The 12,887-nt window shown below is 39.2% G+C and overlaps 1 protein-coding gene across 14 annotated transcripts in view; it reads left to right on the top strand.

Annotated features, from left to right (window-relative positions):
- PUM2 (pumilio RNA binding family member 2) overlaps nucleotides 1-2,459 on the top strand; it is an 84,624-nt gene extending 82,165 nt beyond the window's left edge. For all 14 annotated transcript variants that reach the window (XM_063315034.1, XM_063315026.1, XM_063315087.1 and 11 more), the window contains one exon: nucleotides 656-2,459. In XM_063315034.1, coding sequence (XP_063171104.1) covers nucleotides 656-787 — 132 coding nt within the window. In that variant the 3' untranslated portion in view covers nucleotides 788-2,459. The remainder of the gene's footprint in view (nucleotides 1-655) is intronic.
- The last annotated feature ends 10,428 nt before the right edge of the window (nucleotides 2,460-12,887 follow it).

Raw genomic sequence — 12,887 nt, 5'->3', positions numbered from 1 at the left:
TTGACTTGATTTTCTGAATCAGTTCAAATCACATCAGAGCAAGCGTACACACCTCCACTGTTTTCTGCTATCTAAATCAACATTTCCAAATCTTTAACCTAAAACATCTCAGTTTAATAAAGAGAATAAATTTCTATCCCATATTGTGGAAAACTGTGTATTTAGCTTTTGGGATAGCATGGTTCATTTATTTGTGGATAAAAATAATTGCCATTCTTTACTGCGAGTCTGTTTTTCTTGAGTTTAAATTCAAATTTTCTTTCTGTCTCCACCTGACATTTCTTTGTCAGATATATTGTCATACACCTAAAATATGACCTTGATTCATCCAGTTGTGTTTTCATTTCTATATTCTGTATAATCCCTGACAGAGCATACTGAACCTGTTCATATCCAACCCAGAGATAGGAGAAAACCCTAGGAATACACCTTACAATGCCTATTGTATTTGTATTGTATGCATACTGATGTAGCACTTTTACTCACAGCTGGCTCTAAATCAGGGTCTTACATTGTTTGCAAATATTGAAGATAAATTAACAGATACCTTGAGCATTCAGTTAAAGACAGCTTGTATTTTTCTTCATCCTAACTACTCTTCAAGAAGGCAATTCTGATGATGGGGTGTTTGATTGTCTCAATTTCTCCCTTCCAGATTCGACCCCATATTACAACCTTGCGTAAATACACCTATGGGAAACATATCCTTGCCAAGCTGGAAAAGTATTACCTGAAGAACAATGCTGATCTGGGGCCAGTTGGAGGACCACCAAATGGGATGCTTTGAAGACGAGTTTAAGCAGCAGGCTAAAAGATGAATTGTATTGTGAATTATCAAAACACCCAACTTAACTAAAATGTTGTGATTTTTTAAAAATATATTTATTGACTTCATCCATTTGTAAAAATTTTATTCATGTGTATATTTTTGGGGAATGAATTACAACGTATTGCCATTTCTTATCAGACCTATCAGATTGCAAGGCTTACAAAGCACAGAATGTCTGTAAATGATGTAACTATCAGAATAGCTCTCCCATTTTGTAAATTTTTACCTTGTAAAGTCACTGAATAAAATAGTTTTTAAAGGGGAAAAGTACAGTATTCTTTTAATATACTGGCTTACAGTCTGGTAGGTCTACCCACCATCATTGCACAACATGTTTATATAATTGTATATAGAATTAGTTTTCATTTTTTTCCCCTTTGTGTGGAATCTTTTTTACAACAGTTGAAAATGAAGCAATTGCATAATTATTATTTAACATGATACAGAAAGTTAAGTTCTGTATTTTGGTGGTTCACAATTTTATAGTTCCAAAAGCAATCAGGGCACTTGAAATACCAGTAAAGAAGTGGTAAAATGTGAACACTGAGGAGTAGTTTCCATCTTTTACTCCTTAAATAATTTTTTTAAACAGTGCCCTTTTCTCTGGCAGTGTACAGAAGCCATGTATATACTTTAATATTTAATTGATGGTGCAAGAATAGGGGTATAAAATCAAGGTAGTACTTGGATCCAGCAATGTACTGTCTGGGAAAGAGTAAATTCATTAAATAAATAGGCAGACAGTTGGTGTAAGATGTGTGTTTTTCTTTGCATATACAGTTGTAAGATGGGATTTGAAAATTGAGCATATGCTTTGTGTTCTCGCAATAGATGAAATTGTAGGCAATTAATGGAGGAAAGAGCCTACTTAAATTTGATAGTGTAACATCTAAAGCATGATTAAATATTCAAATAGTTTTTTGCTTCCTTATAAATATAAGCATTATATAAGTATAGTTAATAGATGTAAGTTTACCATTTGTAAACAGATTCCTTGTTTTCAATGTTTTAAAAGCCTTGCTAATTAAGTAGTGATGCTTACCTTGGTTGTACAGATGTACATTTGTAAACCTTCATGCTGTAAATGTAATTTGTTTTACCCCTTTTGGGAAGAAAATTTGCATTTTAGTGTATATTCATATCCCTGCCCCCTCTGCCCTGACATAGTGTTGTATAATGTAAATTTATTTCGGCAAATCAAGACTGATTTTTTTAAAAATTCTATCTTTATATGGTTTCAGAGATATGAATCAGCTTTCTTTGATCTGTTACAAAAATCTTTCGTTTATTACATAGCTATTCTGTTAATATGGACATTTTGGAAACTTAAATCAGTTTAAACGTTAATAAGAATAAAGATAATTAATGGACAGAAATACTGATCACAGAAACCAGTGCTTCTTCCATCTTAAATGTGGCACGATTTGTTTTTGTACAGAAGAATACTGTATTTTTGAACAGCTTGTTTCATCCTAAAGCAAATATGTATGATACTGTCAATTTAAACACGACACTGTAACAGTAAGATAAAGGTGTACATTTACAAGCGGCCTTATGTACATTTCCCAGTTTCCTTTTTAAGGCAAGAATTGTGACTATATGTGTATAATTAAAATCCTTTTTAATCCTTTGCCTTTGAAAATATTTTGAAAAGACCTTTACTTTGTATATTCAGTTTCTGAAAGATAAAATGCATTGTATTTTGTTCAAGTTGGCATTTTGTATAAGCACTTCTTCATTTTTATGACATAATGTAGGTGCTTTGCCTCAGAATGGTTGGAGGGAGTGACAGAGCATATGCAAAAGTCTTGGGGTGGAGGTCTGAGCAAATGGAAGAGAACAGTGCATCTCATTTATGCAGTTTCCTAATAGACAACACGAAAATACCTGCATACCATGAAAATTGAGCTTATTCCAATGTTGATCTTTTAAAAAAACAATGCCAACTAAAAATACCTGAGGTGTATAATAACTTCTATTTATGATAGCTTTTTCTCCATTTACATAATCTTTAAATATGTGATGATTACAGTTGCTATAGAACAGTTTTCTCATAGAAGTAGCAACCAGATAGGATTATGATGGAAATTCTAGTGAAATTTATCTTACCTTCTAATCCAAAGAGTATGATTTGACGAGTTGGAAGAGCATAAATCTTTTGTACTTTGCTGTATGTTAGCTAGCCTACGTGTGTATAAACCTTTTTTCAAATATCCTTTAGTGTTCTTCAGTATACTGCAAGTCTATCCTGTAACCTGTTGGCTCGATGAAGTGTTATATTTATAATACAGTGAACTCTCTTCTGTTATCTGACTAAAATGTTTCTCATTCAAATATATTTACACAGTAGAAGTTTGGGACAACAGGAATGGCTCTCCTCAGTTAATAGTTGGAAACAGTCTTAGATATGGTGAAAAACTATCTCCCCCTCCCACACACCCTCCTTTGATATCTCCTCTGATGTAGATTTGATAATACAACTTTCTGTTTAGGTCTGCTCTGCATCTAGGCTGCTTTTAGTTCATATTGAATAATGTAACATTCACTTGTAATATGCTGTATAGAAAAACAAAAATGAAAATGTGTGGATAAGTTCATGCAGTATGTTGGTCTTATGTTCTGCTTTGTACCAAAAAGTGGTGTTCCACTTTGACTACAGTTACTACTTTCTTTGGGAACTAAGCTGTATTTGCCTGAAATAAGGTGCATCAATGAATTATTTCTTCTGAATTTTTATATTATTATTATTATTTAGCATTTATGTGCCACCCATCAAAAAAGTACCAGTAATACTTCAGTTATCTGTTTAGTTTCCCACTTGTTAGGCCAAGTATAAAACAATCCCTTGCAATTGGCCTTGGTAGTTGAAGCTAATGGGAGTTGTCCAAAATGAACAAGCCTTTGTAGTAAAATTTGTTCCATGTATTTTTGGTAGAAGCTTCTATGTGTTCTTCTAAAGTTTCCTGGGAAGTACAGGACACATGAGATCCAATGTTTTGTATGTCCACATCTATCACATGTATGTATATATTGGATAACACATGTTTAACACTCATTGGCTAATTGTATAAATGAAAAGATTCTTAATTACGTACCGTATCTAAACCAGTTATTTACCTATGTATAACACAAATACTTTTTAAAAATTATAATGTGCTGTTTCTTTAATCAACTAATCAAAATCTGAGAGCCAGCTTGGTGCAATGGTTAAGGCACCAAACTAGAAACAGGGAGACCGTGAGTTCTAGGCCGCCTTAGGCACAAAGCCAGCTGTGTGACCTTGGGCCAGTCACACACACTCAGCCCTAGGAAGGAGGTAATGGCAAACCACTTCCAAAAATCCTTGCCAAAAGAACTGCAGGGACTTGTCCATGCACTCTCTGAGAATCAGAATCTACATGAAGGATACCTGTTTTTTGTAATCTGACTTGGATGCATGAAACATCTGTTCCTCTCTCAAAGTGGTGAAGATACACTTCTAAGTGAATCTATATGCTTTCAAGGGAAGTTACTCTTGAGAAGTTTGAGAAACTTTTACACCAATCACAGAGCCCCTTAATCCTTAAAAGTGGCTTTTGGAAGGCCCATGGAGCTGTAGACAAGAAGTCAGAAAAGCACATTGGATAAACAGAGTTCTATCTATATTCTTCCTAAGTTGCTGGGTCACTTGATCTGTGGATTTTCATCATCTTTCATTCCTGATTTTTTAAAATTAATAGTTAAGATTCCAGTTTACCCGTACTGAACTGAATGAGAAAATGAAAATAGCAATTAGCTAGGTTTAACTGGAACCCATTATCCTTGGCAACTTGTCAAAATGAGAAAGGGAAAATAACTTAGTTTTTTATCAGCATCAGTAAATCTCCATTTTTGTGATTTTTTTTCTATACACCATGTATTTCTGTATATAGCTTCTTGTAACTTCAAGCTAGCTTTGTTTTGGCAGAAGCTACTTGTTATCTCTGCAGATTGATCCCCATTTTCTTACTGGAAAAAGGGAACTATTTGGACTCCTCTTTTTTTCCAGCTAAATATTTGTTTCTGCTTTGCCTTTTGTTTTCTCAAGAACCTCAAATTACTAAGACTGTGTATCCATCTTTCCCCAATAATTCTTAGGTTAGGCCACATTCTTGGAATATCATCAATAACATCTCTTTTGTTAAACTTGTTTTGAGATAAATGTTATCTGAGCCAGCACATTAAGGCCTCCCTTGCACATTGATACTGTTAAAATAAAATGATTGGGAGCCCTTGAAAAGATCTTAAATGATACCTTCCAAATTAAATGGCAAGATAGCTTTCCTGTGTGGCACACTATTGCTGCTCTAGTCCTCAACCACGATACATTCATTGGCTTTGTTGTCTAATGCAAAAAAAGTTCTCCAGTCTTAGACTCTAGCTGGAATGTATAATTTATTCCACAGCATTGAGTTTCACTTAATTAGGTCCAGGCATTGCATTAATGCTCTTATATCAGCACACTTAAGAGCCACTTGGCAAAATTCTCTTCTGTGCTAGCAAAAATCAGAACACTGGCCAACCATTATATTGGTCACTTAAAGTGGGGTGTGGTAAACTGAGAATGTAAAGCTTGAACCGGGGCTGACATTTCAGTCTGAGATTCTAGTTCTAAAACGGTGGATGGTGGTGGTGGCTCTCTAGTTTCACTGGGCCCCCTGGGTTGCAGGGACTTCTGACCTTCAACCTGCTATCAGATAAACTACAGCCATTGGGATCTTACATTGTGGGTCTGAGACAAAGTATTCATTTCTAAAATGCAGATGCATTTAGCATTGTCTGCCACTGGTTGAGAAAACGTAATGACTGTGGGGAGGCCTGCTTAACAAGTGGGCATTTGAGCGACATCCCAAACCCCCAGACCTAGGGGCTCCCCAGAGGACCACTTGGGAAGTGAAAATGGATTGAGGCATGAGCAAGCAGCACAGGTTGCATGGATGCCTGTGTTGTTCCCAGGGACTGAACTTGACTTGAAGGTGTTTACCTTTTAAATAGATGAACCCAGAAATGCTTCTCTCCAGTTTTTAAATTCCAGCTAGCTAATGTTTTACCTGGCAGCAAGCTCACGGTAATAGAAAAGGAAGCCTGAATTTGCTTCTTTGGGGAGTGGCTCTGTTAATCTTCTCCCTTGTTGTGTTCCTGGATGCACAAAGTTGATAACTCTTGATCCTTTAGATGGTGTTTCTCAACCTTGGCACCTTGAAGATGTGTGGACTTCAACTCCCAGAATTCCCCAGCCAGCCATTTTTTTCTGAGAGTTGAAGTCCACACATCTTCAAGGTGCCAAGGTTGAGAAACACTGCTTTAGATGATGGGTGGTAATGGTTTAATTAGCTATCAACTGTCACCACTGAATGCATATTACAACTTTCCCAGTGACTTAATCTGAACCATCAGAATTTCCTCTAACTTGCTTTTAGCATATGCTGAAAGTTTCATTCCTGGGCAGCAGTAAAGTGCAGCAGATTGCAAACTGTTGTTGAAAAAAATTGCCACATGGCACAATCCTTTTGGAAAAGGATTCCAAAGCCCATTTGTATAAGTGAAGTTAGGACCACGGTTCTTTGAATCCAACCCCAGGCCAAGGGAAAAGTCACATAAATGAGGCCTTCTTTCATCCTCCTAATTAGCTAGAAAACAGAACTGAAGTATGAATAAGAAATCATGTGCTGATTTCCTTCAGATTTCATTATAAATTAACCTCAGTAATGAAAAACTGCCTACACATTTCCTCACTGTACTTGTAAAATTTATTTACACTTTGCCCAAGAACTTAACACACTTTCTTGACTCAAAGTCTAAACTATACCCGCAGAGCCCCACCCTTTGTTTTTTCTTTTCTTTACATTTGTATTTTGCTGTTGCAGCCCCTGCCCTCCGGAACACCATCCCCTCGAGATCATCTGGGCTCCACTCTGGCCATGGTTACAAGAGCCCTGAAAACTTGGCTGTTCCCCCAGGCCTTGGGTTAGCTCAAGTGCCAGATCCTGGGTATTTTATTGTTTTCAAATAGTTGCTCTTCTCTTGATTTAGGATTATTTCTATTGTACGCCACCCAGAGTTGTTATAGAGTAAGGTGGCCTTATACATTTAATTAAGAGAGTTCTTCAAAGAGAACAATACTGGACTGGGGAATCAGCGTGATACTCTGGTGAATATGTTGGATGTGGTCAAGGAAAAACCTATGTTCCAACCCTGATTCAATGATTTGGCCAGTCGTCATCTCTTGGTTTAGCCTACCTCACAGGGTCATTGCACAGACAAAATTGCAAAATGCTTTGCCTTGAGTTCCTGGAGGGCAGGCTGAACATAAATGGAAAAAACGAAGAGAACCAGTGCCTTATAAATGAGATGAATCACCACATACCAACCACTTTCAGTGTGACTGCAGAAGATGATCTTTCGGAAGACTTCTGTGAGGGGTTATTAGAATGGGTAAGCCCTTTTCTCCTTTCTGAGGAACACTCTCAGTTTTCAGCCATTGTTTATATAGAAAACCATCCACTTCCAGTAGTTGGTTTACTTGTGATGGAGTTTTTAAAGGTTAATAAAAGAACTCCAAGCAGCTAACAGCAGTCTTGCAGAGTAGAAGTGTGGACCAAAAAAAAGGAACTTGCACATCCAGCTTAATTATGTTCAGAAATAAATTCAGTCTTCACACTGTAGTTAGATGAAGAAAAATAGAGACAGCTTACTTTTATTCAGTAGATCTGGATACAGGCAGGTTCATAGTAGAAAGCACTTAATCATCACTGGTTCTTTGGTAGACCCTTTCTATGTGGAATAGGAAGTCTGTGTGCAAGCGAGATGGTAAGGGAGGAGCTGCAAGCCTGCAGCCCTCCTGCTTACATGTCTGCTCATGAGGTAATGGAGACTGTGAATCCCACAGACTCGAGGAGGAGTAGGAAGAGGAAATCAGGTGACATCCCACAAGCACAATAGAGGCACACCTACCAGATAAACCCTCTTACTATGCTTGTGAGACAGTGCTGAGTTGACCACTGATAATTCCAACAACTTGCAGACCTGGATTAAACTGAGTATCTATCACTGTATCTGAACAGGATCCATATTTGGCATTGATTGCCAGAATTAGCTTGCTTTGCATATTTGCATGATTCACAAGTGTCTCCAAAAGAAACTCTATTCTCTAAAATAAATGTTAAAAAATCTTACTTTAAAAGTAGTAACAATTCTCTGGTATAGATACTAAATGATATGTAAATATCTCTCCACTGTACTGTAAAAAATGGGAAGTACCTCTGCCACATTCAGAAAAGTTGGTTAAAAGTTCATGTTCTTAGTGATAGAAGAGAAAGTGAGCTTTGTTGTCACAATGATAGTAGAGTATCGTTGAAGTTTAACTCTGTAGTTACAGGAAAATGGTAGGATATGCTTAGGCCTATCGTATTTTACCTGCAACAGTCGAGATGAAAATAAATCAAACTTTTTGGAATGAAGGTGACTTCTCAGTGATAACAGGCCTTTTGGAATGGCATAAACAAGGATGCACTCTCTGCTAGGGAGTTTTCCACATGATGCCAAAAGGATACATGCTTCTTTCTCCGCCTTTCCAGGAGCAATTGGTTATGCCTGCAAGTCTAACATCAGGAGGGGCCACACAGTGCTTTGAAGGTAAGGACTGCGTATGTGTGGAGGCATCCCTCAAGGAAATCAGAGATACTTTTGGCCTGTGGGAAAGTAATATATTACTGCATGAAATCCATGTTTTTAGAGCAGCTACCCACAAAGGCTGGCTATTGCATGCTATTCAAGTCTGTGTGTACCTCCTAAGAATATTGATTTTTTGCTGATTCATATTATGCATATACATTATTTGATATTTCATCACTCAGTGATTCATAGTTATCAGATGTAGGATCAATGTGAGATGTTGCATTAGGCTTTTTAGGTGATAGGGAAATTGTGTTGGTAATAATTTGAAGGGCTTGTTGTTCAGGCAACTTAATACTCAAACCATCACCATAATTTATACATATAAAGTATAAATCAACAATTACATTAGATGGTGGTCAGCCTTTTGGTCTCACACACTCCCCAGGGGGGAAAAAGAGGCAAGATTGTAATGATCACTGAAACAACAACTATTCTCATACTTTAAGTCAAGCTATGGCTTTTTCAAGTTGTGGAAGTTTTTTAAAAAAATATTCTTACTGAAAGTTTTAATAACAGTAGTAAAAGAAAATACAAACTAAACTCAAAAAGAAGAGAAAGTTAAGAAAAAGAAGAAAGGGTGTACAGAAAAAAAAAGAAGAAAAGAAGAAAAAGAAATATAAAGAAGTAGCTTCCGATCTTTATCACAAGTACAAACAAACTTAATAATTCATCACCCCTATAACATTACATGCAAGTATCTCTTCTTCCCATAGCCCATCCCCTGTCCATACACAAATCCATAAATCATTAACATTTCAGTCCTGGTGTCAGCAAAAAGTCCATAAAGGGATCCCAGATTTATAGTGGTGGAAACCTTGATGGTCTGCTTTGCACATCACATGAAGATCTGGCTCTTTCTCCAAGCCCAGGGCTAGGATGGGGGTTGAGTTGGGAGGCTGTCTGGTCAGGTGCCTGGGGGGAACAGTACTTTTGTTTTTAACCATGTTTTTATGGATTGTTGTGAGCCTCCTGGAGTCGTCATATGAGATAGGCAGTCATACACGTCTTGTAAATAAATAAATAAATCACACCAATCCAGAGCCCTGCTGGACAGAGAGGTATATAACCTGAGATACAGGTAGTCCTCTTTCAGCAACTACTTTTTCAGTGCCTGCTCGAAGTTATGATGGCCCCGAGGAGGCTTATGACTGTTCCTTGTAGTTGTGGCCATCACTGTCCCTGCAGTCATATGATCATGATTCAGGTGCTTGGCAACCGGTTCACAATTATGACAGTCGCAGCATCCCACGGTCATGTGATCACCATTTGTGACCTTCCCTGCCAGCTTTCATCAAGCAAAGCCAATGAGGAAGCCAGCAGCAGGTCACAAATGGCGATCACGTGACTATGGGACGCTGCAACCACACAGGATTCGCCTAACAGTGGAAACCGGGACTGCATCGCTTAGCCTGTCCCAATTACCATTGTTAAGCAAGGACTACCTGTATAAATGAAACTAAACTAATTTAATTGGCGGGTTTGCATGTGACTTAGTGTGATGTGTGAACCCAGTGAGGTTTTGACAGAGAATGAGGGAAAGGAAACTGAGGAGGAAGAGGAGCAGGAGCATGCACTGGGGGAGGGGGGGTGAAAAAATCAAGACATGACTTGGCAATTGAAGCCCAATCCTTTTTGTGTGTGTGGCTGAGCACATTGCAAAGCTAGACATGTTAACTTAAAAGGAAGGCCAGCTGTATTCAGTGGGGTTTACTCACAAAAACAAACTTATTTTTGCTATGATTTAGAATATAAATTAAAAACCCGCCATGGGATGATGGGAAACTGAGGAGATGACGAACAGAAAAAAATTCCCCTATGCTGATGCAGTTATATGGATCATGGAGTAATGATTAACCTTATCATTTCAGTAATGAACACGTAATATTTTCGTACTTCCACCTGCCCCAGATTTCTGTTTTCCCATCTACTTCTTCCATAAGTCCATTATTTATTAACTATGTCCTGGCTTCTTTTATACCACAATATTCTCATTTGAGCCATTTTTGCCCAGGGTAGTTTATTGCCCTGTATTGCTTCTACTAACAAGTTCCTTGGTTGGTCTGGGTCTGAGTTGTGTGTGTGTGTGTGCACGCACACGCATGCGCGCTTTATTGGCTCTCTCCCTGGAAAAGCAGTTTTTCTGTCCTTGCAAATTGCTAGAGTGTTCTGCATTTGGTAGTGAAAGCGACCAGTCAGCAGATGGCAGCACACAGCTGACCTTGGCTGATCTCAAAATGCTAAGCAGGATCCAACCTGATCCATGGGGCCCTGGACATGTCTTAAAAAGATTCAGAAATGCCTCCGATCTCAGGAAAGCCCAGCACTTTTCTCTGTGAGAGACAGAAATCATCATCATCATCATAGTGGTTATCGGCACACTGGATGCCATACCAAAAAGCCTTGGATGACACGTAGAAAATCTGCACATTAACAAAATTTCCATCTGTCAGTTACAAAAGGCCACACTGCTTGGATCTGCACATATACTACGCTGGTATGTTACGACATCCTAGGTTCCTGGGAAGAACTTGATGCAGATGAAGGCCAACACCAGCTAAAGAACTGGCAGCTGTGATATGATGATGATGATGATGTGGTTGCTTGAAGAGCTGCATTAACTTTAATAACATTAATGGATTACTTAAAGTACTGGCAACTTTCTTCAGTTTTGCACAGAAACTTGAAAAAAAAATGTCGGGCTAATTTAAGGAATAGCGGAAGGGTGTTGTGTTGTATTCACATGAAGCCTAAAACCATTCTGTCAAATCATTTTCAAAATTAGCACTCCTGGTTACCACTTGGATAAGAGGCCACCAGGAAATCTTATGGCAGAGAGACAGATAGAACATTACAGCATCCTGGAAGAAAGCAAAGGTAAATCACTTCCAGGATGCTCTCAAGAAGACAGCATCAATATGTATGTGAACAGACATGGGGTCAAGCTCAACTTCAGGGGTTCTTAGAGAGAACAAGCCATTACCCTCCCAGATGAGCCCTACAATTTAGACCAAAAAAAAAAAAAAAGTACTTTTGTAACATTTGTCTGAGCTTTGTATTTACCAAGCCTTTTTATTCTTAGTATTTTCCTTTTTTTAGCATTTTTGATTATTAGCGGATGTCCTAAATAAGTCAAAAGAGCCAGTTTAAACACACTGGGCTAGAAACACAATGAGTTCTAGTCTCACCTTGGGCACAAAGCCAGCTGGGTGACCTTGGGCCAGTCACCCTCTCTCGGCCCTGGGAAGCAGGCCATGGCAAATCATTGCTGAAAAACCTTCCCAAGAAAACTGCAGGGACTTGTCCAGGCAGTCGCCAGGAGTTGAGACTGACTCAAAGAAACACCACCACCACCAACAAAAGGAATTGGGAAGATAGCTTTGTGGGCATTCCCCATGAGGTCTCCTGCTTTTGCCACATGAAACAACACATGGATCTGTGGCTGAAGCCTGACTAAGCATTTGGAGAACTAGTTATAGTTGTATGAAAAGAGTTACATGATTGGCTGTAACGCTCATAAGCCTTCAGTGTGTGACTGGCTGTGGTACTCATAAATCCTGCCGCAGGACTGGTCAGTTGGCCTCTGTATGCTCCTGGATAGTTGAAGAGCTTGGGAGGAAAGGAAGGGAGTAGCTTTTGCCTGTCTGGCTATGATTTCTGTTTGACTTTCTGAAAATGAGAAGCAGCAGCCTAGACTTTGTTAAATGAAAAATTAACCATGCGGCTACATATCCAATGAGCTTGCGTAGGTCAATACACCTTTGTGCTTAGACTTGGTGGTTGGCATCTTGGGCCTATCAACAGACCTTCGCTTCTGCCTCTCTCGCCAGGCTGTGCTTCTTCAGACACCGTGCCAGCAGAGAGGTGAGCCATGAAGACTGCTGCCATCCAGCTTCAGAGGCCACCTGCTGCTCTGGGGATGAGGCCATTATCCAGCCCAGAGCTTCTCACTTTCTACTCCCTTCTCCTCCCCCGCAGGTGGGAAGGGTGGGAAAAGGAACACGTCGCCAAGCCCTTCCGTGACAAGGGAAGACCAGCTGTTGATAACAGAGGCTTCTTCCCACCTGATCTGCTGTGCAGGAACGACCAGGAGAGGCAGGCCCAGACAGCTCTTCTGCCTGCTTCCTGGTGTCTGAATCAGCACTTCTGCAAGAGGAGGAGCGAGCTGAGCTGGAGAGTGAAGGGCCACAACAGTCACAATGCCTTTGAAGCTGCTCGCCAAGTAGCTTGTAGGCAGAGAAGTCCCAGGCTCAGGGACTGGGATGATATCAGAACACAGTATGTCTGGGGATTGGGGAAGACCCCCAGAATGAGAAGGCGCATAGGCACCACTTGAGTCTGTGTTTGGATGCCAGAGATGCTCTTG

Source organism: Candoia aspera, chromosome 1 (genome assembly GCF_035149785.1).
Source record: "Candoia aspera isolate rCanAsp1 chromosome 1, rCanAsp1.hap2, whole genome shotgun sequence".
Classification (NCBI taxonomy): Eukaryota; Metazoa; Chordata; class Lepidosauria; order Squamata; family Boidae; genus Candoia; species Candoia aspera.
This window is presented reverse-complemented; position numbering and strand designations above follow the sequence as displayed.